Below are 26,058 nucleotides of genomic sequence, written 5' to 3'. Positions count from 1 at the left end.
CAGCAGAAATTGGGTCTAATCAGAGGCTTGCAAGTGATATTTGTCTGGGATATAGAATGGGATTTAAGCCCTTCACACACAGTATAAGATTGGGTTGTAACAATAACTGTTCCGATTTTAATGAGTATGAAGGAAACACAATCACCTTCAGTACGAGGTGCTACACAGTACCTTGATCAATCACATATACATCATGACTTACAAAATGTATCTATTATTGCCAAGTTATAATGCCAAGTTATAATCATTTTTCACTTCATAAAAATCAGCCAATTATATTTCACATGATCCTATCAATGCAGTATTTTGAGACCATGAATTTAAGAAGCACGTGCTTTCCCCTTCCCCTACAATTCTTTATTTGAGGAATGCTCATTCAAAATTAATTTTTAATTTTGGAGTTAAAAACTTTTAAAATAATCATAATGACAGGTTGTGTAATCATGCCTATCCACCTTGCAGTAAAACTGAAGGTACAAGATGGGCACCAGCTCCTTATAGCTCTGTGGGTAAAGGCGCCGCCTAGTGTAGTACTAAGCAAATAGTATTAAGTCCCACAGATCAGAAGGTCCCAAGTCTGATCCCCAGTCTGTGCTGAGTTAGCTCAGTAGTAAGACTGGTTCAATTCGTCTCAATGCCCCTGGAGTGGAAGTTGGGTGAGGTCAGAATAAGGCTTGGCTGTGATATCCTTTATGGTTGTTACATTTGCCAATTTCTAGACCAACACACGGAAAAGTAACAGAGGGCTAACCAGCACCCATGGAACCATTAACCCAGTAACAAATCAGTGGCTTCGAGACAAAATGGAAGAAAAAAATTGACATGATTAACTGCATCATAAACAAAACACAATTACAATTTTAATTTATCTGTTGCTCCAATTCTCCTACTCCCTGGTAATTCTCTTCACTTCTGCTTTTGACCAAGTGAGTGTCCAGGCCTCAAGAGGGATCGCAGGTGGCACGTGAGAATGCCATAGGTAATTATCTCCTCCAATTTATTTCACACACCTCAAGGGGAACTACCTTGTCTTTCCCCAGACAGTGCAGCAGTGATTGGAACTCAATGTATGGGGAAAGTCACAGCCACAAGGCAGCAGATTAGTGGTCAGTGACACAGCAACATTAGCAAATCAACACAACGCACAACCATATTGTCCATGCTCCCTATTTCAACAGCTTCGATTTTCAAAACAGAAGTAATTTTTAAAGTTTTGAACTCTATCATTTAGCTCGATCACACAGCAATATTATTGAAAGAAGTAACGGCGTACTACAGTTGCTATTGCACTTACTGGAAAATTTAGAACAGCGCTAATAGGGCAGTTATACTGCACATATTGTGCTCTTAGGTGTGATGCAGCTTACACAAAAAATGCACTAAAAGTGGCAATTTGAATTTCCTGCATCCGGGGGACGTTACGTCACACCACTTCAGCCTCAGCTTGGTTTGCAGTTACACTGCAATCAGTATAAAGCTGAATCTTGAAATTTTTCAAATGGTGATAAAGGGCCCTAAAGTTTAATGTTAAACTTTCAAGTTAAACTTTCAATGAAAGTAAACAACTTTCACCAGGAGGCCAGCGAAGGGAGCATTGTGCACATGTTTAAGTATACGTGCACAGAACTCTGTATTGCCCAATTAGAAAGTGGTATAAGGAGGCAGCTTAACTGCTCACCCTCCTGGCGGGGAAGAGACTTGTCATTTCCAGACAGTCCAGCTGAGAGTTGAATAAACTGTGTAGGGGAAGATCACAGCTACAAGCCAGCATCCTACAAGTCAACAGCACAGCAACATTAGCAAATCAATACACTTCGCCATTTTGCCCATGTTTACTATTCAACAGTAGGAACAGAAGACATAAATTTAAATTAGTGAGAAATAATTTTAAAACTATATTTGTATAAAGAGTAAATATTGTGAGAGAAATAAATTATTAGAATGATCTGCCAGGCAAGGTAGTAGAGGCTGAAAATAAGGTTGGATGTTATAGTAAAAGAGTTGGCGTACTAGAGGGATGAGCTTTGGTAGTATGAATGGCCTTTTCTAATCCATAAGAATTGTTTTGTTTGTAATGTTCAGATTGACAATTTGCACTATTCAAAAGACAGTACTGGTGTCAAACAGCACTTCCAATATAACTACACCACAATATCTCACAGGCCTCAGGTCTAGTTTTAGGTCCAGTGAGAATAATTTCAATAGTGTGAAAATATTTGTCCTTAGGTTTATCATAATTGTTCTTTTCTTGATAAAAAGTGACAGATGACAATATTTAGAGATGAAAACATTCTTCATACTCAGTGGTACATTAGGCACATCCAGTCATACTATGGCATAAATTAGAAGTTCTCCTACTTCATCCTCTGAAATACACCCCCTACGATACTAGTTTGATACTTCTGTCGCATTAGCTATCCTCACGCTTGTTGAGCAAGGTTACCCAATTAATGCAAAATATTACAGGTACTTTAAAAGGAGGCAACATATTAGTACTCCTGCAGTAGTCATGTTGCTCACCTGACAGACCATGTTGTATTAGGTCTAGTAAGAATAAAACTAGACAGACTTAAGATCGAAATTCTGTCCCAGTGTTCCTATAACACCCACCTGATCCATTTATTTCTACACACAATCATCCCATGGAACTGCAGACACCACGTGTCTCCAGCAAGTTTTGAAAACAAACAAAAGATGTTTCAGATTTTTTTTTTTAAAAAGTAGGATGCTTGTGATGTCATAAGGTTGTTTGGATTACTCCGTTATTTGAATCCTTGTGCAATTCAATTATTTTTCTACAGTTCTTTTAAAAGAGTTTCTTTTATAGAATGACAAATATGCCATGGCAATTTATTATAATCCATTAAAAACAAATTCATAATGCAATATATGTATTAGATTTGGTAAATCGTGATGTGCTCTTTTCTGCAGGAAAATGCAGATACTGTTTCAGTAACGTACCAGCTATTGAAATGTTGCTTTACTTTCAGTAGTAGGATGTCACTTCGTTACTATGCAAGACTCCGACTGCACGCTTAACCAGGAAGTAGTACCATTTTGATGGCTTAATGTATCCAAATACTCAATTTGTCATTTCATCAATCAATACAACATTCAATTACAAAGAGAATCAGTTGATAACTGCTTAATGTAGCAGGCCCAGCCCAGCTGCTCTAGATACCGAACTCCAGCAGTGCACATTAAATGCTGGGGAGACAAGAGATGGCAGCCCTAGAATTACTGCCTGAAGCTTAATTTCTCAGAAAAACATAAGTAATACATGTCTTAACTTTGCAATGTAGAGGGCATGAACTGCAATTCAATATATTTTAGGAACATATTATAAACCACAAATTTCTTTGATTTTCTAAGTAAAGATCAAGTGTTGGTGTTTTAAATTGATTTTTCTTATTGAATGCAAGGACCAGAATATTACATTGGGCTACTCAAAGTATATCAGGACATTATAGCGGAAGAAATGCAACTAGTCAATTCATGTTAACAGCAAGCTGAATTTACCAAGGCACAAAAATTACCTTCTACTGTGGATTTTTAAAAACCAGGAATTTTCCCTTTGTATCAATACAATATTTGATCCCAAGAACAACACAGCATGCTATTAGCAGAGGAAACCTAGAAAGTACAACCCATTAAATCCCAAAGCTTTTGGAGCTAGTTAGAAATTAGCTATTTGACTCAGGTGCTCCCATCAGATATATTGTTGAATATTTATTCCACTTGTATAATTCACTTATGGATCAAGTAGTCTTCATCACTGATAGAGTAGATACATTGTGAAGATCCCAAGAAAGCATGGAGTAAGGAAAGGACATCAGGCCCAACAGCAGCTTCCTTTATAGCCCACCGATTGAGCAAGGCTTCCCACTAGGGGTGCACAAAGGTTTGGAGAATTGGCACTACAGTGTTGTGGCCCTATCTTTGAAACGTACTCCCTCCAAGCCAGGTTCCCTGCTGAGTACAAGACTGGCGAAATTTGAATTTAAATTTCCTAAGTAGAAGTTCTGCAAATTTTTTGCCTGCCCTCAAAAGCACACTTATTTGTGTGAAATCTCAAAAATATGAAGATAACCTCACAACCTTATTATTTAACTTTGGTCTGTTGCTTTTCAGAACAGCACTTCCACCAGCCCAGCTGTACAGGAATATCACTCTGCATGAAATAGTTCATCATCTCTTTTTCTTATCCCTATAACTTTCAATCCCACTCCTAACTACACACTCATTAAGCCTTTTCTATCTTTTTTTTAAAAAAAAGACTCCAAAAAACAAGTTAACCACTATGCAACTAACTGCTTTTGCTGGGAGGCTGCTCCACATATCCACTACTCTGCAGGGCTGGGGGAAAAGAATCTTCTAACCTCCACTTGAGGCTTCTTAATTTTAAATTTGTGCCCTCCAGTTCAGTACTCGCCTTCCAAATTAACTGCCCTGCTTGCATTTACATTATCAATGCTCTTCAGCACTTTGAAGATATGGTTCATGTCTGTCTCATCAATCTTTTCTCCAATGCAAATAAACTGAGTTTTTCTTCATAACTTAAGAGTCCCTAGTTCTAGACTCATCCCTAGTTCTAGAATCCCCCCTATTGCTCTTTTCCAATGTATCAATGCCTTTTAGAGGGCAGGGTGTCTAAAATAGCATGCCTATCAGAATATACTAGGAATTTAGTACCATTAAGATAAATAAGCAAAAATCAGTGGAGAGAAGAACAAGCTTCTCATCAGGATTGCTCTAACAGAGCAATCGGATGAACAATGCTTTTGTACTGAATATAAAACTCTACATGGGAATCCTACTTAGTGGCGATAGTTATGGTTTCACTAAACAATGACATTTTAATACTGTACTATTGTAGCTCCACAACAACAAATAAATGCGGAAAATTTGGTTCAAGTAGTTTGTGGCACCAGGCAGCAGTATACCAATGGTGAGTTAGATAATTAAACAGCAATTATTAAAGTTTCTTAAATGTGCTTTTCTCCCCCCAAGTATTTGGAGGATAATACTATCAATAATACTGTCTCCATGAAAAACATGTTCCAGATGACAAGGAAAGAATGGCAGCTGTAATAAGTAGAGACAAGCACAATTATATGTAAGTAGTAGGATTTGCCTACTGGAGTATGCAACTCCAAGGGCAAGTACTTGAAGTATTTACCCCTAGATGTGTTCCTGGTATTACTATGATTTCCCTACAAATTGTTTTTTTTTAAATAATCGCCTTTTAATTGCCCCTCTGTAGAGTCCTGAAGGTAAGCCATTTGCTGTGGGAAACAATGAAGCGGACGTAATCGAGTGATGTCAGCCAAAGAGATTCCCGCCGAGCACGCCTGTGTGTTCAGTCTGTTTCTTTCTCCATCCTGCGACAGAATAATTTTGTTTTTGAGAAAAGATAAAAAAATGCCAAAGGAGTAGGAGAAAGTGGATTTGAGCTTTTAGTCACAGCTGTTCCACATGTGGGAGTACAGGGCAGAGAACAGGTACTTCCACACTGTCAGGATTGGAAATAGAGTAGTCAGCCCAGGCAGCTCTCGTGGTGTGCATTACAGAGCGGTTTTGGCACAAGTCACCTACCAGCCTGCCTGCCGGCCTGCCATTTTGTGGGCCAACGGAGCGTGGTGTGTAATGGAAAAAATAAGTGTACTTAACATTCAAAAGTCCCTACTCTCTTCTCCTTTAAAGCTCATGTTTGGCATTGATAGACTAACATCTATCCTAACAGCATGGCAGTACAACAAGTTGGTGTACCAAGATGTGGAGTATAACCTTCATTTAAAGAATGACAACTAAAGTTAAGTACTAAAGACTTTCAGATTACCTACAGCCAAGCAATCTACCACTTTTCTTCATTTGTTTGTCCTTGACACACCATGGTTAACTCTCTCACAGTGGTACCTCACAGTGGGAGAACTTGTCTGCCTGGGATCCATGGCAGGGCTTAGCACAACTATATTGACCTGCAGATCCTACTTTAGCAATTAGAATAGGCATTAACGTTTGGTGAAGGCAGAGATTAGTCTGAACTGTTCTGCATTTCAAAACGCCACCTGTCTGAAGCTTACCCATTTAATAGCTACTGCACAACGAGAGTGTCCGCCCAGCTTCTTCACGGAGGTAGTTCTGGTCCTGGCAACGTTGCAGAATGCAAGTCAGTGAGCCAGTCGTTTTTGGATATTTAACCTCCTAATATGTGATAGTCTGATACAGCCCCAACTCTACAACTTGGATACAGAATATACTTGCCATCAGATTACACCTTTCTTCATGGAGTGGGTTGGGGGTTGAGGGTTGAGGGTTGAGGGGGGGAAACGCCACAATCCAACAACCATGCAATGTAATCAACATTTCTTCTCATACATTAAGAAATAATGTAAGGAACCATTTTAGCCAGCAACTTCAACTGTTATGTGACTCTATTCACATACAACGCAAGCTTGCAGTTTGCTGACATGGAGAGCTGAAACCAGAGCCAAGAGAACTGCAGTTTTCAAAAGCAGTAGATTTTCTAAACCAAGAAAAACTACATCAACTTACATGTGAAAAGCAGAAACAGTCACTGGGTATACTTTAAATAGACTTGGTACTCAGTCTCCCATTGAGCATATGCCCATTATTTAGAATATAGCCAAACCTATTCCTTGACCGTGGTACTACAGCATCAAAGTATTGAGAGGCCACCAAAGTTGCAAGGATGTGGGGGAGATTGATCTCTAAGAAGTTAGTCCACTTCCCTCAACAGCTAAGCCACAACTTCATGGGTAACTGTCAGAACTTCTCTAATTTCTTGTACACTACTGGGCAGGCAGAGTTTTCCAGCAGTCCACATAGAGACTTTTTACAGCAATCTTCAATGGGTAAGTGAAAATGGGCCAATCATTTTTCCTTTTAAAAGGAACTTCTTCACGGTTCTGTGACCCAGGATGAGCCCTTTTACAGACTACAAAACAATGAGTATAAAACTCATTCATCTCCTGGTCACACGGCACACATTCTCTGTCGCTTGGGTGCAATAAATCTGTTATGCCGACCAATGGACTGGTTGAGGCCGACTTACTCCATTCATATATCACCTTTGATCCTACACGGCTGTGAGACCTATATAAAGTCTTGACACCACAAGAATTGGCAGTGATTAAGTCAGGCCTCCTAGTCTATTAAAGGAACAGGAAGCTGCTGAGGCTGCACCAATATTTTGTACCCATTCAAAAAATTAGTCACAAAATATGAGTGCTAAAGCTTTGTTTTTTGCTTCATGGCATTGGGACTTTCTCCCAGTCAGTGCAATTGCTTGTAACTCTGTCCCTTGTATGCAGAATTAACCAGCTGAACCAGAGTAGTTGGAGCATTTGTGAGGGGAAACCCTCGAGTTGCCCACCGGCATATCAATTTTCCAAATTGTGTGCTCCTGGAATGAATTCACGCAACATTTTTTTTGAAAAACACAGCTGCCTGTGGTAACAACAAAAACAAGCCGTTCAGTAGTGGCTCATGTGGAGATTGAAAATGCACTGATTATAAACTCTGAAAAATGGCCTGTCACCTATGTTGTCCAGGATAAGGTCCGAGAGGATTGGTGGCAACTGCCTTTTCCCATCCAGCAAATTTCAGCACTATTAACACAAGACTCTTTATACACTGTTACTTGAACACAACGCTGTAATGCAAAGGGCAACAAAAAAAATCACAAACCTTGTGTCCAGATTTTTTTCCATTAACGTGCTCCATCAACAGACTCGAAAGTATGCCCTCCATTTTTATTTCAGAGATGCTGAAGAAACAGGAAAAAGTAATTTAATTTATCATTTCCCAATCAGCTAGTGGTAATGCAGTACAGTTAAACAGATTTAATTTACCTGTGATCTACTGTAGGCTAACGTTATGGTTATGTTCCAGGAATTCAGGACCCCTGCCCCAATTTTCAGTATCTCACTGAAATTTGGGGCACCCATTCAAAAATGTGGAACTCCTCAGTCTAGAGTTGCCAGCTCTTATAGTAAACCTGGGTATGGTAGCCTAGTGGTTATAATACTAGGTTAGCAACTCAGAGGTCATAACTGTACAAATCCCACCATGGCAAGTTATGAAATTGAACTCAATAAATCTGGCAATTTGTGGACTGGCACCAGAAAAGTGCTGGATTGGTTCACTAATGCCTTTCAAGGATGGGAATCTGCCAATCCCTACCTGGACTGGCCCCCATATGACTCCAGTTCCACAAGACCCTAAATGCCCTTTGAAGTGGCAACTAGGGAAAGGTAATAAATGCAGCATCTGTTGCTTTTCTGTTCTCCCCACCCCCCCCCCCCCCCCCCCCCATATTCTTTTGGTCCCTCATGTCCTTATTTCTCATTTGGTCAGTGTTCTTATTTCTCTGGTTTCCATTGATTGTTTTCCTTTTTATTTTTACTTTGCAGATTGCCCTTTTTCTCCTTCAAGCTTAAGTTATTCGAAGTTCCGTTCCAGGCTGTTCTAAATGCACATTTCCTCTTTAACTGACTATGTATGTGTCAGGGGTACACTTAAGTGAAATGTACTGTATGACAATTATTGTGAAAGGTTAATGAAAACATCATGGATTAAAATGGTGGGGAGGAGGGGGTAATAGTGATAGCACTGATGTCATGCCATTCTCTCCTGGCAATCTGCCAGGCACCAATCTCCAAGATATTTGAACTGAATCACAGCAAGAAGCCATCATCCAAGTGCCCGTGCCAGGCTGAAGCCGCACTTGTCTTAATGAATCAGTGAATGAGCAATCATAGAGCTGAGAAATTGCAAGGCTGGCTGTGGAGCTTCTGTGAGCAGTTCACAAACAGAGCATGATGTACGTGATATAGCAAAGGGCGGGGGGGGGGGGGGGGGGGGGGGGAAGAGACAGTGCAACACAAGACTATACAACAGTCTTCAAATTTATAGCCAATATATTGCAAACTGAAATCTAGCATAATCACTAAATGACAAGTCTTCCCAACACTAGGGAAAACACACAGAATAATGCATAGTTTTTCAACTGCTGTGCAAAAAGATTTTAATTGTAATTTTGATTAGAATTGCTAATTAAAAATGGTCATAGGCCATCCTGACCAGCAATAAGTGCAGCCCGAGGCAAAAAGCCAATGGCACTGACAGTACGGGGATAGCAGGTGGTCTATTCTATTGACCTGCTCATCCTTCTTCCTGATTGGAGGAAATATGAAAGCAAGGCAGGAGTCTGGATTATTCTGTTACAGACTCTACTGATTTACTGCAATAAAGCTCTCATCTGAACAGGAAGTGCGTCCAACGTTAAACCTTCTGTGTAAAAGAATATAAACAAAATTCCAAGTACAACCATCAACTCCAGGTCACTGCTTCATGTAACACATCCTTCCCAAGGGTCTGAAAATCCTGCAGCTCCTTACCATCCTCCTACAACGGCACCAGCTAACCACTACTTCTTGATTTCTTTTCTGCTCTATTCACTGTTGGTGATGCTCTGCATTTACTGGCTTTACTCTTTACCTAGGTTTCTAAAATGAAAAAGAAACATTTATAGCAGCTATCCTACACTCGTCCACATTATTTACTTATTTAAGCACACACTGACTCACTTTAACACAAACCCATGAACAACTATTCACACACATCTGACACACCAGGCTGCAGTTTCAGTGATCTTTACACTTATATTTGCTAACTGAAGAGAAACTGGAACAAAAACCCTTCTGCAAGTCTAAAAATAAATAAAAATCCTGCTTACAAAATCTTCACTGATATACAAGGCTGTAAATAATCCTTGTACATTTTTAGGTTTTTAAAGCATTCCAATTAACGATTTGCTTCATTTATTTTCAGGCCGTTGCTTTAATAATCATTCCCGAAAACTTCTGCGACAGACACACCAAAGAGTGCGCAGTATTGTTGCCCTCAACCAGGAGCAGCATTCCTCCTTTTCACTTAATTACTAACCCCAGCACTGCAACATTTTTGTAGCTTTCTCTTTCTTTCCTTCTCTTCCCTCCCATCAGGCAGTGAACCAATTCAAACAGTTCTATGTAAGTGAAGAGAGAGAAAGTTAAGTCAAAAGAAATGAAATACTCTCTCCCATAAATACTAAGTTATTGAGGGGAATTTTACCCCCCTCTCCATGATGGCGGAAGAGAGTCGGGGGTTAAACTGTTAAAAATGTGAAACCCGATCCCAACCCGCCGCGAACGCGTCTTCTTCTGGTTTTACCATGGTGGGTTGGGGGGCGGCCGAGTAACCAGCTCTGGAGAGGCGGGTATTTAAAATCTCTCCCTCCTTCCTCGCTGCCTTGCTCCAAGCCCCCCCTCAATCAACCCCAAATCGTCTCGATTGCTGAGGACCGTTCCCAGTGGTAAATATCGGGCCATTGTGTCCGCTGGTCAGATTTGAAACCATGCACTTGAATCGCAGAAATTTCAATTTCTGTGGCACAATCAACATGATTTGGTACTTTTCATGAAATAGTTGAAAGCATCGCATGGAATTCTGCACCTAAGCTGCAGCTACTCAGCAATTAAATTGCGAAACAACAACATTCCCAAGTAGCCTGGCAAGATACTGATTCCATGTAATTTTAGGCAAACCAGATAAACTTTACTGATAGTAGCCGATTGCTGAGGTAATTACCAGTAAACTTTAGGGATCTGTTACAGAATGGGTGATATGAGTATTTTTTTTTAACATGTATGCAGCAGGTATTATCCAATACTGAACACCAGAGACAAAATCAGCAGCTACAAATGTAATACTCTGCAACGATTAAATAAGTGCTACCTGCTGATAAACATTTATTCCATATTTATTATGTGCATATGAATTAAATATTTTTGTATGTAATTCGTTATGAATAAACCAGACACTGGAAAAAACGTTCAAAGGTCAATGTGTAAGCTGCAACCATGAGATGTCAAAGTTTCATGTTGTGACTCTTGACTTGTGGAAGATAGAAGCCTGTATCTGAAACATTAGTTACCTGCGAGGACACAGAACAGAAAACATAGTGGACCACTGCAGCATGTTAGAGTGATAGGACGGGTTAGTACCCACAACCTTCTACGCTGTGAGTTACCTGCCTCTGGAGTATCCCCACAAGGAGACACTGAACAGAAGCCAGGAACTTTCCCATAGGGAAGGAGACAGAGTCACGCTGGGTGTCGACATATATGCCCTCGCCACCTGTTTCAAAGTACCCCTCAGAAGTATGGGAGCAGATCACCTGGCTACTATCGGTGAGAGCAAGAGGGGTAATGAGAAAAATACCTTAAAATCAGGGAGTCTTAGGCTTGAAAAAACAACAGTGAAAGATCAGTTAGATCAAGATACTGGACCAGTCCACAACCTCGCTCTTTGTCAAAAAACATTTACAGCAATCATGCAGAGTTTAAGAATTCTTAACAATGGGAAAAACTTAAAATCCCTCTTTCTAAAGTTAAAACAAATTACTTAAGAAATCTTTTTTTGCCTTTTCCCATTGCAAAAAGTATGTTTACACTCTGATTTGAACTGTTTTAATAAAAGTTATAAAAAGCATTTTAGACTACATTGAAAACATAGACAAGCTAGGCAGCAAGCCCAGGACAGCTCAGCTTGCAATCAGTGCTGGGACCTATACAAAACTGACTCAGTGAATGAATGAGCGGACTGTGGGAGCTGATGAATTGCACCAATGATCCATAAGGGCAGCTTGCAGCATGGTGTGACACATGCCGTCAAAATAAATTGCTGTCCGGTATTATAAACAGAGCATTATGGAGACAGCTCTGACAATTTAATTTAAGATTTGGGCCAAAAACTCAGTATGTAGTTTTTTTTCCCCCAGTACAGAGGACACTAACGCAGTGTTTTTAAGGGGTTTGCAGTTTCATGATCTTTGCAATAGAAGTGCTTAGGACAAGAGACTGACCAATACTAATGCAGGACTCCTCAAGAAGCAGGGGTTCACCAAGTTACGTAACTAAATAACTGTTGAGTACTGGTACAAATCGCCTTTCAATAAAAACACTTGCTCAGTGGCCTTGGCTAGGCATGATTTTATCAATCTCCAGAGTATACTTCGGACCCAAATTTATTATAGCTGTACTATATTGGACGTGTTCTATTGTTAGAGTGAATACAGTAAGACTAGTAACATTGTTGGATATTATATCGAACTCATTCCAGCAGATCAAATCTCTCTAGTTCAAAGAATGTCTTTCAAAATAACAAAAAAAAACAGCTCGACAGACAGACTATGCTGCTCAATGGAGTTCAGGGGCAGAAAAAAAAAGCACAAAAGTTTATTATTTAAGGAATAATGGACAAATAAGCATGGGCAGTCATTTGTAATAGGGGTTTCTCTTTCAACTTCCATTGCATTCACATTACAAGTTTCGTATCAATTCAAAATGATTTTGGCTTTGCATCAATGCTAAACCCACCCTCGACCCTACTCTGTCCTTGCAAACTGCCGCTCCATCTTAAACTTTCTTTTCCTTTCCAAAGTTCTTGAACATGTTGTTGCTTCCCAAATCCACGTCCATCTTTTCTGCAACTCCATGTTTGAATCTCTCCAATCAGGTTTCCGTCCCTGCCACTGCGCTGAGACGGCCCTAACCAAAGTCACAAATGTGACTGACCATGGTCCATTATCCCTCCTTGTCCTCGCTGCACCCTTTGACATGGTCAACCACACCATCCTCCTCCAATGGCTTTCTTCCGTTGTCTAGCTTATTGGGATTACACTCACCTGGATGCACTCTTACCTATCTGATCATAGCCGGAGCATCTCCAGAAATGTTTTTTTCCCACCCCATTATTTCCAGAGTCTCCCAAAAATCCGTCCTTGGCGACATCATGGGGTCAGCTTCCACATGTACGCTGATGGCATCCTGCTTTACCTCTCCACTACCTCTCTTCACTGCTCCATTGCCTCTACATTGTCAGTCTGCTTGTCCAATGAGCTACAAGTTCCTCCAGTTAAACTATGGGAAGACTGAAGCTATTGTCTTTGACTTGCTCTATAAACCACATATCTTTGTCACCGATTCCATCCACCTCCCCAGCCATTGTCTCAGGCTGAACCAGACTGTTCGCAATCGCGATGTCCTATTCAACGCCGAGCTGAGCTTCCAACCTCATATACTCTCAATCACAAAGACTTCCCAAATCCACCTCGGTAACATCGCCTGCCTCAGCCTATTTGCCACTGAAACCCTCATCCATGCTTTTGTCACCTCCAGATTCGACTATTCCAATGATCTAGCTGGCCTCCGATCCTCCATAACCTTCAGCTTATCCAAAATTCTGCTCCTTGTATCCTATCAGTCACCAAGCCCCGCTCATCTTTCACCCCTGCTCTTGCTGACCTACATTGGCTCCTGGTCTCCCAACATCTGCAATTTAAAATTCTCATCCTTGTGTTTAAATCCCTTCATGGTCTCACCCCTTCTGATCTCTGTAACCTCCTTCAGCCCTATAACGCCCCCCTCCCCCTCCCCAAACGCTCTATTCCTCTAACTAGCCTTTTGTACACCCTCCTTCACCCCAATATTGGTGGCCTTGCCTGCAGTCCACGCTCTGGAATTCCCTCCACCTCCCTCTCCTCCTAAAAGGCCTCCTTAAAACCCACCTTTATGACTAAGGTCATCCCTTCTAATATCTTCTTCCCAGGCTTGCCATCAATATTTGTCTGATTATGCCATTGTGAAGCACTGTGGTACATTTTGCTATTTTAAATGTGCTACATCATTCCTTAAATAGGATGTGAAAATTCAATCCAACTCCTACCAAAATGGAGCATGGCTCTCTAATCCAGTGAGTCTCACTCTACTTTGTTCCAGTGTCAGGACGGAAACAGACACTGAATTCAGGGGCATTTACAAGCCTCAGTACAAAGTGAAATCGCTTTTCACCAACACTGCAATTGTAGTATAAACTCAGCCTTAGATGCTTCTCAATTCCACAATGCTGTATGACATGAACTTATTACCATTATTATCAAACTGGATGTTTCAATTTCTGTTCCATTATTTTTTAATTCTTTCTTTGAACTAACCAAATGCTATACTATTTTACGACAATCTGCAGATGATGTTGGCAAGGGGCAGCATGTGGTTTGTTGGAACAAGGTTACGGAAACTTTATTCAAGGTTTGGTTGTGCCTAAAGTCAACACTTGACATGGACACCAGTGCCAAAGTGAAAGTGCTCTATTTCCCAACACACCTTTGAAAATTAACCAAAACATAAATTGAGCAAAAAGGAGGGTGTCTTGAGATTTCTTCCATAGCTGTGAAGCAATATCCAAAGATTTATTACATGCAAGAGCATACAGCCTCATTTCAACTATTATTTTAATTGACACAGAGCTATTCCAGCACTGTCTATTTGGGTGGGTTTCAACAGACAGACAGTTGATTTGAATTGTAATTGAATTGTTCTATAAGGCTTTCAAACTAAAGTATACACTGCTTTAAATGAATACACACCACAATCTGAGTATTCTAGGGTGCTAGCTACCAGACAGCCGACAAGTACAACTTTGCAATGCTGAAGTAAATGTACCAGAAAAACTTTAATTTCAATAACAGGACTTTAAATAATTAAAAGTTGAATAAATCTGTACTGTAACTTCAGAAAAAAATTCTTTGTTCCTTTTTGATATGACTGACCTGATTTGGTGAGACACAAGGGCATGTGCATATGCTGCTTCAGAGGGTGTGAGAAAAAGGAGACTGTTTCCAACAGAACCAATCCGGGCTGTCCGTCCCACTCTGTGAACATATTCTGCAGGCGAGGTCGGAGCATTATACTGAAAAAAGGAGAAAAAAATAAATTGATTTTTAATTCAATTCGCTCCAAGGCTGCTCAGTGGGGTTAGATTTTCCGCTTTCCAAAAAATGGGAGAAATGCCTGATTTTCAACTCAATTTCTGACTCGCTAACAGAATCACAAAACTTATGAGGGTCGATTTTAACCCTATCTGCCTGGCGAAAAACAGGCATGTAGGCAGTTAAAATCGACCAGTTGACATACCTGCCCCCTGGATCCTAGCCTAGTCTTCGATCTTAAGGTACTCTTCTAGACATGCAGAAAAGGCACTTGTCTAAAGCCGGCTGAGTCCGATGACATCAACAGGCCGCTACTGCTATTTTAATTCTGACTTGAGTGGGGAAGCCACTGTGGCAATCTTGCCAGGTGAACCCAATCAGAAAAGGATCGGAAGCAGAAGAGGCCATTCAGGGTAAGTTTTTTTCTTTCCTTTGTGGGGCCGGGATATTTGGCGAGAAGACCATAGGAATAGGAGTAGGCCATTCAGCCCCTCAAGTCTGTTCTGCCATTCAATTAGATCACAGCTGATCTGCGCCTCAATTCCATTTACCCATCTTCGCTCCATATCCCTCGATACTCTTACCTAACAAAAATCCTTTGATCTCCATCTCACAAATTTCAATTGACCAGCAAATCCCCAAATAAGAAAAGGATGAACAAGTTTATTTATGTCACTGAAAGAAAAAGATTAAATCTATTACATGAAGAAACTGATGCCATGTGAGGTAGCAATCGAGACAGTCTGGAAGGTATTGGGACTTGGAGATTGGAGGGGTGCACAGAACAATCAATTTATATATTTATCATGTATTCTATGATCTGCATATTATTATATCAACATGTTCATTCAGCTAATCATGCTTAAATTATAATAATACTAAAATAGATAATTATGCTTAGACACTCAATGTCCATTGGGTTTCTTCAGTGAAAGGAGAATCCAGTGGTTAACCAGACAAGCTGAAAAGCAACACACAACTGAGCACCAATTACCATTATCCTTATATGAAGCAGGTACTGTCACAGATTCTATACCAACTATAGGAGAAAACCATAATGATGCTGAGGCGGAAGGAGATAATAAGGCATTAAGCACTGTTGATGAAGGGACAGCAGTGGTGAGGGTTGATGAGGGGCCAGCTGGTACAGGATGGAGGTGTAACATGCTAAGTTTCCCTCCTGGGTTGTATGACACCATGCCGCTAGTGGGCCTGGTTTTCAACCAAGGTTGCTGGAGCGTCAACACTGTATTTCAGGGTCACTTATTCTTATTTTGAAATTACACTACATTGGAAGATAGTCTGAATTGCTTGGGGGAGTCCAACACCCAAATTCTCACGTCTCCCACAAGTGACATCAGACAGCAATGGTTATCTCCATTACAGTCTGACATTGACAAGTGTTACTACCTCCTGCACCAGGAAACCTGGCTACTCCAAAAAAACAGATCAACGAAGAATGTAAGCATAGTCTGGATCCGGGTGAGGATTTAAAAGAAAATGAAATTAGTTTGCTTTTAAGAAACAATTTTTAAAAATGCTATTTCATCCATGGTCTACATCAATGATTTTCATTATGAAGCTTGGTGAGGATATTGTGATCTATCTGAGCAGCTCCTCACTACCATTTCAGCTTCCGTGCAAATCACTGAGCGAATGGGAGCAGTTCAGCAAGATTAGCAAGAAAATGGACCATTGCTAATCTTGTTAACATGATCATCTAAATGAAGATTAAACAACTTGTCCACATATTCATAGAAGAATATACACATCTTGGATGCCTCATCAGCATGTTAACGCTATTTCAACAGTGTAAAAAAAAATATTGGAATTCAACAATATCAATTTTTATTTTAAAAACAGAACAATTGGTTTGGCCATTTTGGTTTTGGTAGGATTTTTGTGAATCAAACACTATGACAATTGCAGCTGTCAATTTCAATTGAGAAGGGCACTGCAGAAGTAAGTGTATAAAAGACTCCCACATATTAAAACACAACACACATATGCAGAGCTCAGAATACAACTAAATAGTAGGTATACTGTGCATGATAACTATTTCCCAGGTTAAAACCATAGCTAAATCCCGCTGTTGAAGTGTAGGTACAATACTGCTTTGACTGCTCTATGACTAAGAAAGACATGGAAGGATTTCAATATGGAGTTAAAATGTGTTCCTCACAAGATTTGCAAGGTTGCTAATATGACCATTAAATAAAAACATGTTTGTCATTGAAGGGAAAAAAAATATGCATACATATGCCAAGGTTGCAGGATTGCCATTCATCTCCATGGCAACAAGAGACAGCGATGTCACAGTTAAACTGTGGCTGAAGCCAGTGAAACAGACCCAAAATAGCCCACGCATCTTACACCTCGGACAGGTTTCGACATCCTGGCCAAGTTGTCAAGCTGTTGTAGTTCTAAGTGCTTATTTGTGAAGGCAAATAATTACTCCCTAAAGGTCACCTTCAGCGGACAGTGCCCCTGAGCCTGTGTAAAGTTCCTATACCTCCAACCACGGGGCCACGGGGTTCCCTGCAAGGGATATTATAGCCAGTCTCCTGGATTGCAATTACAGTCCAAGTTCATTGTTCAGTTCTTGGAAAATGTGGAGTACAATATGATACTAGATCTCATTTATGTGGCAGGGAAGGTGGGAAGGTACTGAGTTTCTTGGGAAATTCAGTTGTGGAGTTCATTACCACTCCCACTATGACATTTAGTTCTGCAGAATCCCTGCCTTCAAGCTCATTGGGAATGCACAACTTGAGTTTAACACCCAATCTGAAAAGGCAATACCTCAGAGCATGCAGCCAAATATCACTTTGTTTGGGAAGACAATAAACCAATGAAGTTCACTCCAAACTCAAAACTTTTGCTGTGTTTAAATTCAGTCAACCCCATACAAATCTAAACTCCCTATAAGGCAGCACAATGGTTCTTCAATACACTGTAGTGTTGCAAAGCACAGAAGCTTACAGCACAGGAGAAGGCCATTCAATCCTTTGTGTCTGTGACAGCTTTTTGCTAGAGCAATCCAAAATTAATCCCCCGGCCCTGCACTCTCCTCATATCCTTGTATCTCCTCTACTTCAAATATTTATTCATTTTGCTCTTAAAGGATGCAATGGTCTCTATCTCAGCTACTACCGTTGGCAAATCACTTCATATTCCAACAACCCTATGCGCAAAGAAATATCTCCTAACCTCTCTCTTCACTCTCAGCATTAAATCTCCTCTTATCCTTTCCTGCTCTGTTAGAAATAGTTCCAGTATCTCAAGCCTCTGCTCATAACTTTGGTTTTCCTCATCTTGGTGAATCCACACTGTATGGCTTTATTTTCCATTCTATAACAGGGCACCCAAAACTGTGCACAGTGCCCTAACTTGGGCCTAAACATTGCTTTGTACAAATTTATTACCTCTTTAGTCTTGTATTCTATGCCCCTACTTAACCCCAAAATACTATTGGCCTTTTTATGGCTTTATCTACATGTATTTGCAGAGTATCATGTATCTGAACCCTCGAGGTTCATTCACTCCCTTCAGCATCTTTCCATTTAGTGTATACATCTAGTAACCTCCTAGAAGGCTTCAAAGATGTACTACCTCACATTTCTCCATATTAAATTGCATCAGCCACCTGTCTGCCCATTCCACTAACCTGTATGTTTTCTTTAAGTCTTTTATAATCATCTTCACTGTTTGCCTAAACCCTAACTTTTGTGTTGTCAGCAAATTTAGATATGGTGTTTCCTATACATAGAACAAAAGTGGATCCAACAGTGATTCCTGGGGTGCACAATTTCCACTCCTTCTCCACTCCAAGCGACACCCATTAATCCTAACCCTTTGTTTCTTGTCCAGAAAGAATTTCTTATTCATGCTAAATTTCCCTAATGCACATGAATTTTTTTAACACGCCTTTTGTGATACACCATATTGTATGTCTTCTGAAAAACCATATAGACCACTTCTAATGCATTTCTTTTAACTATCCAATCAGCTACTTCTTCATTAAAACAATTAACCTGGTCAAACACCACTTGCCTTTAACAAATCTGTGTGACAACACTTGATTAATCTATGCATGTTCAAATGCTCAGTAATTTTACCTTGAATTATGGATTCTAAGAGTTTGCCCACAACTGCCATTAGAGTAACTAGGCTTTGGTTATCCAGTTTACTCATCTGCCTTCATGAACAGAGATGTTACCTTGAATACCTTCCAGTTCCCCGACACGATGTGGCTTCATACTCATGATTTTAAAATGTGTCAAATTTCAATCTCGGCTGTACCATTACAGGATGGCATGAAGCAGAGATCAGGCTTGCCCTCAGGAAAGAACTGGTCACTGGAACATCCACTTGGATCACTGGAGCAGATAGATGGGGCCTCAGTATAACACCCGAAAGATGCCACCAATGACAATCCTGCACTGAAATCTTTGAGTGGGGGCTTGAACTCATAATAGATTGCTATCAATTGAGCCAAGCTGACACTGGCTTAAGCTGTTTGCAAAGTGCCACTGGCAAAGGCCTTCGAATAGAGAGTGGGATGGTATAGCATAAAGGCCGGTGTTTATTCCCCCCAATCATTACTTCAAATTTTGAAATGAATTAGCTCGAATGAAGAAAAAAATCTCGGTAGATTTTGTTTGGGAAGAACCTTTGCGTAACCGAAAGCACAAAAATATCTGTTAGTGATGTTACTTTAAAAAGTAAAATACCACCGGCCCTTTATCTCACAGAAAAATAAAAAATGAGTAAATAAACGACTAACGTACAACAAAGAGAGTGGATCAAGGATCATTTGACAAATACACAGTGCTTATAAATCACGATGTACTTTATGAAGCAAGGCTGTAAGCCTCTTAAGAACTGACTCTTACCTGAACAATCCACGTGACTTCTGGCAGGTCCAGCCCACGTGCTGCTACGTCCTTTCAGAGGAAAAAGACAGACAGAATAGAAGATTACATGGTGCTGAGACAAGACCCCAGCATGCCACTTGGTAGGCTACATGATGCCTGAAAGTACAGATGGACCGCAGGGCAATCGGTGCCAGCTTGTCAGTTGGATTCAAATGACTCATTTATTTGGTGCAGAAGCTTGCAAAGCGAGCAAGCTAATGGGGAGAGGGAACCTAACGATTCACTAGGAGGGGCCACCATTTTGCCACTGTCATCCCACCATCCTGCCAAAAGTCATTATTGCCTTTTGCAGAAAGCCAGCAGCAGGGTAGTGGCCCCCGTCGTCCAGGCGACAGATTGTATCGTGCTATCAGTGAAGGAATAAGAGGGAGTTAAAGCTGTCAGAAGCGCCTACAACTGCTTGAAACCAGAGGAAACTGGCATCTTAGGTTAGCTCTTCAGTCCTAGGTGCACACAATTCATATGAATGACCTTTTCTAAAACTGTACCATTACCAAAAAGAACAGGGTCCAAATGAACAATTACACAGACAATATTATATGTAATTAAAAATCTGTGTAACATTTTAATGTGAGCAGGCTTGACTGAGGCAAGGCTGCATTTCTAGGAATAAATCCAAAATGAACTGCAGCTTTTTGACCTCAAGCTGGGAAATTTTTCATTAAAAATGGGGAATCTGCATAGAGATTTAAACAAACAATTAAAGCATCATTAAAGGTTATTTGTAAATGTGCATTAGCTGATTGAAGTTTAACTGCTGCAAGCTCCATTAAATTTGGGTTTTGTGGGTCACATATGCAATGCAAAACCGACACAGGAAGCACTGTTTAAACATCATCCTGCCATGTAGGAGCAAAAAATTGAATCCATCCCAGAGAAAGGAGATGAAGGTCCCTTCCCCCACAGAAGTGAAGAATAGAAAGTCAAACAATTTGGTTAATTTCATTCCAGTTCTTTGTGGACTCACTCACACCCACAGCACAGCCCTAAAATCAACTTTGTGGCATTATTCCAACAATTTTGCTTGAACAGGTCACTAGGACAGAGAGCAACGGGTGAATGGAAACGTATACAGTTCAAGAGGTAATAGTGCCTATGGTATTAAGTTCACTGAAAGGGCAATTTGTAACGGGTGGGGATGGGGGAAAAGAGAAATGGAGGGGAAGGGAATATCCACCTTCCTCTGGTTCTCACTGTAACACTATCACCAGGAGAACACATACACAAAATAAGATCAAAGGAGATTTTCTCTGGTACCCATGCCAGAAATGGGCTTCAAATTAGTACCAATCAATAAGTGTAAATAAGCATTTAGTTTAATAAATAAATAATGCACTCTGATGAACTATTCTGCATTGTCCTAGAGAAGGAGGGAAAACTAAAGGACAGGTCAAAATGCAACACTCTTGCACACCCTCTAGCAGCATTAGCAGTGGCCCATCTACAGGCTGCCAAACAAAAGTACAAGCGAGGGGGGAGGATATACGTGTTTGGAATTGTGAGGAAACACTTAAGATTCTACAAAGTGAATGGGGTGTGTGTTGGGCTGTTACAGGGGAAGATCAGTGTGCCGGTGGGTTTCTCAGTGTGGATCTGTTACAGTTTCAGAACTGAGAGAGGACTGAAGAGACTGGTTTAGGTATTGGACTGAATGGTTATTGATAAGAGGAATTTCAGCATTTTAAATTTTGTATTATTTACTGATCGCTGTGTTAGATGGAAAGGGACAGTCTGGCAGTAACCAGCACTGAGTGCTGTCAGGGGTTAATCGAAGTGACATGCACCAAGCTGGATTAAGCTCATGCTGAAAGTTTACTTGGGTCATCTGTTCTGGTCACAATGTTATTCAGTGGTTATAATTTAATGGTCCTTGCTGGTACAGCCCAGCTCAGAACTCACCACATGGGGAATTGTGGGCATGGGCCCATATTCTGCCACGCCATGGTACACCACTACAATATATGAGTCCCAACTTTTAAATAAAAATTTAATTTCAAGGATATGAAACAATACAATTTTCCAGCAAAAAAGGCAACACTGATAAACTTCAGGTTACAAAAGTGACCAAACGTACAAAGCCTTTTAATACACTTCAGTACTTTTGTACGTCAAGGTCAAAAGTTAACACTCTTGCAGCACTCTGTGCACAAGCACACGCGCAACCACCCCCCCTTATCTTAACAGGGTTTTGTTTTACCGTTTGTATTTAATCTGGTTACGGCAATATATTTGCAGCCATAAACCATTATAAGTTATAAGATATTATCTTGTTTAATTTTTCTGATGCCGAGCAAAAAAAAGTCTATAAATATATGAAAATCCACAGGTAAAAACATATATACATAAAGGAAGCTATTCAAAGTTGTGTACATTTATGCAAGTCTTAGAATCTCCAAAAAAAAATCTTAATGTTCAGGTGTTTTACAGGGAACCTCAACAGTGCATATTGTAGCAGGGATGATAATGTATCATAGAATGTTATGCAGAGGGATGGCTCAGCATAGCTTTTGCTTTTAAGCTGCACATTTTCATAAATTTATAGACTTAAAATATTTTTACTAGGTACCTGAAAAATTACACAACATAAAACCTTGTGCTGAAACTTGAAACGTACTAACTAGATTAAGCGTGAAAGGCAAAGTAAAACCCTACACAGTAATACCCTGTGCTCTTTACTCAGTGTTGTTTCTTTGGTGACAGCTTGCCTTGAAGGAGTGCGTCATTACAAACAGGATGAGCTCGGAAGGGTTTATCAGCGCTAATTACTCCCGATAGCTGTAATTTACACTTTTTCGGTGGGTGGAAATAGTCAAGATTCACACGTTTAGAGATCAGCATCTGCCACCTTTGGAGTGCAGAATGCCACCTTCTGCAGCCTAAGCAGTAGCAAGGAGAGCCAAAACAATCCAACACACGGCTCAGGTTAATACCTGACAGCAGCAGCTTGGTCATTTCTAGTTCTAAGTGGACAAGACACCTGTCTCTTTATTATACGAGTGCAATTAGTTCAAAACAAGCAGAAAGGCAGAACAGAACAGAATGAAGTTAGTGCATGGATAGTCTTAAATTTACAAAGCATGACCTTACTAAGTGCTAAGGAGACGAGACCTGCAAATACAACCCCATTATTCCACTGAGTTTTCGATGAAAGCCATGCTGTGTTGGGAGATGCCAAGCAAAGGCCTGCAACCCTCCCATAAAGGGAGGTCACCAGGTTACCATCACGTGCCTTCTAGCAAGCAGATGAAGAGCATGGTTAGTGCAGGTTCGGAAACAAGTCAGCCACCTTCCCTCCTGGCTGCAGGAGGTGAGTGGCCTGGTGATACCGGTGTGGAAAAAAAGGTTGAAGAAAAGAGATTTTGTATCCTCACTTAAAAACAAATCAAGAACACATTTTTTAATATACAAGATTAGCTTATTCTTTACATTTTTTAGCAGCGTTGTTTTAAAGAATTTAAGCTATTTTATCTTTTATAGTCTCGCCAAACTTTGGAAGGAGCTGCAGAACTATTCAAAATGTAATGGAATGAAAGTTTTCCAAGGTTTTGGGCTAGTCTAATTCTACAAAAACTAGCACTCTGGACATCTGCCTTTATTATACCTTCAGTAAAATTATGGTTTACTAAAGACCTATCACCCATGAGAAAATGGACCTCATGATTTCCGGCAACTGACATCAATCTGTAACAATGAAAGAGAAACATAAATACTATTGTCAGCTGACATCACACAAATATTCCTGATTGTTTTAATTTTAAGTGAGGGTACAAAATCTCTTTTCTTCACCCTTTTAAGATAATTGGCAAAAGAACCAAGGGGGAGATGAGAAGAATTTTTTTTTAATGCAGTGGGTTGTTATGATCTGGAATGCACTGCCTGAAAGGGTGGTGGAAGCAGATTCAATAGTAACTTTCAAAAGGGAATTGGATATATACTTGAAAAGGAAACATTTGCAGGGCTATGGGGAAAGAGCAGGGGAGTGGAACTAATTGGATAGCTCTTTCAAAGAGCCAGCAGAGACAAGAAGGGCAGAATGGCCTCCTTCTATGCTATAAGATTCTACGAACATAGAGGGCTTAATTACTCCCTTCACCGCTTGGGTGGTACTGGGTGAGTTCTATAATGGGTGGATGATTACTCTGCCAGTTTACTGCCCTGGCAGTGATGGTTACAACTCCCCTTTAACTTTCTCTGTTGCTGCCAATGTGGTCAATTCACAGAAAAGGGTTTTAGCACAACGTTCCAGAGTAAATAAACGATCAGAATGTGAAAATAACGGACCGTAACTTTTAAGCACATTCCCACCACAGATTCCCACCAGGTTGTGATATCTAGAAGCTTTCAGTCAGTCCTTTCAGTCAGTCCTTACTCTCTATTGTTTAGTTTTTCATATTTAAGTCTCAGATATAATAAATAATGATGGCGGTTCTCAAGTTTTACACTAATCTATCAGCCCTCGAATTACAGAAATGACTGAACGTGCGATTATAAATACACACTTCGACATTTCTTAAACCTTTGAGTGACAATTTACCACTAACAGTTCCAAACTTCAACCATCGATTAATTCTACAGCCAAGATAGAAATTATTAGTTGAATTCATAGAAAATTTAAGTTTAATTTACCTCTGTGGAAACAAATTTTCAGTTATCTTCGTCATTGATCCTGAAAATAAATTTGGCCTCTGGAGCATTACAATTTTTAACTGTCAATTCTCTGATATAAAAAAAGTTATGATGAAGGGCCTACACTTCAAAATGAACCTGCTGTTTCTCTTTTTATCTGCTGATCTAAGTATTTTCATTTCACATTTCCAGCACTTGCAGTTTTCTTTTCTGTGTGTCTTTGTTAAGCCAGTCCATCCACCTGTGAAAACTTACCTCAATGTAATATTTAGAACCGTTAAAATAAAGAGCCATTTTTAAATCTAAGTGCAATCCGACCTAAGTAGCACTGGAAGCAGCAGGTGTGTAATGTCACCATAGCATGTGGTAGTGAGTTGACTAAATGGTCGCAGGTTGTGGGGATTGGGTGAGAGAAAAAAAATGAGGTCTACAGCAGACAACCCTTGGAACTGCTGAGTGCTACTCACGCACGTTTTCCTTTAATTCCAATAGTGCTACACAAGCACTAAACTGGGATACCCAGTAATTTACTCTTGCTGATAACACCAATTTGCATATATAAATGACCACTTTTTAGGCTTCACTCTAAGTCCTTAAAGAAAAGAGTTCCATACTGAAGTGCTATGAAAAGTGGGTGATTTCATAGCAGAGCTGTCTTAGGATGCATTTACACTAGATTTTGAACACAACGCTGATCAGAAAATTTAGGCCACCGGTTTAGCATCGGTGTGAAGCAACTTGAGACCAATGCTAAACTTGTAGTGCAAGCCTGGAGTCAGGATCCGATCTCACTCCAGAGTGAAGTGGAGTGAGACACCCTGGAGGGGCTAGCTTTGGTTTAACATCGTATGGAGTGTAAATTCAGAATGGCGTCAAACCTAATTTATAAATTGCTCAGTGAGATTACTGAATTCTCTGGGCACTTTTTAAATCTACCTGACCACAACTTAAATATTGAAAAAAATCAGAGATTCTCCCTTCTCTGCTCTCTAAACATTAAATGTTTTAACTGTTCTAACTAGCCAGGCAGCAGCCAAGCAGTGTGAACAGGGTTCTGCCTGACTGCAACTTAATCTGGAGCTAACAATCCCAAACTGGCATCTGCAAAGTAAATGCACCCTTACTATGTGGGACTAGCCATCCTAAGAAGAAGCCCATCATCACCTTCTCAAGGGCAACTAGGGATGGTTAATAAATGATGGCCTTGCCAACGACACCCATATCCCAAGAACAAATAAAACAAAAAGTTTCACGTGGGCTATGGTAAAGATTTTCCAGTATCTAGTCATAACTACAATCTTGTGGACCCATCATTAATTATACCCATACAGGTTGCTACCTCATTAGGAAATCCAGAACTTAGGGCTATACTTCATCTCATTGCTATTAGTTTAACTCGTAAGTCAATAAAATACACTGCTAGCTCCTTACTTCATGGCTTAGTATGGGGTATAATGTATTATACATCATTTACATGGTGGATAGAAACCACCGAGTTAAATAAATTAAGTTAATCCATAGTTTAAAAAAAATGGAATACAATGAAACTATATTTATGTTGTCCCCAAAGCTGGCTGGCAGGCATACTGGAAATTCTCTGATCTGAGCAGGAATTTAGATTATCAAACCCCAAATAGAAAGGAAGATTTGCATTTATATAGC

General features: G+C 40.1%; 1 protein-coding gene across 1 annotated transcript in view; it reads right to left on the bottom strand.

Annotated features, from left to right (window-relative positions):
* The window catches only part of ddx31 (DEAD (Asp-Glu-Ala-Asp) box polypeptide 31), a 78,133-nt gene that overhangs the window by 29,545 nt on the left and 22,530 nt on the right, over nt 1-26,058 (bottom strand). The window contains exons 15-17 of the mRNA XM_067969781.1: nt 19,729-19,779; nt 14,675-14,814; nt 7,711-7,789 (exon numbers count right to left, since the gene is read on the bottom strand). Of these exons, the coding sequence (XP_067825882.1) occupies nt 7,711-7,789; nt 14,675-14,814; nt 19,729-19,779 (270 nt within the window). The remainder of the gene's footprint in view (nt 1-7,710; nt 7,790-14,674; nt 14,815-19,728; nt 19,780-26,058) is intronic.

The sequence above is a fragment of the Heptranchias perlo genome, chromosome 31, assembly GCF_035084215.1.
Source record: "Heptranchias perlo isolate sHepPer1 chromosome 31, sHepPer1.hap1, whole genome shotgun sequence".
In the NCBI taxonomy this organism is placed as follows: Eukaryota; Metazoa; Chordata; class Chondrichthyes; order Hexanchiformes; family Hexanchidae; genus Heptranchias; species Heptranchias perlo.
The sequence above is the reverse complement of the archived record's forward strand: the minus strand, read 5'-3'. Positions and strand labels throughout refer to the sequence as shown.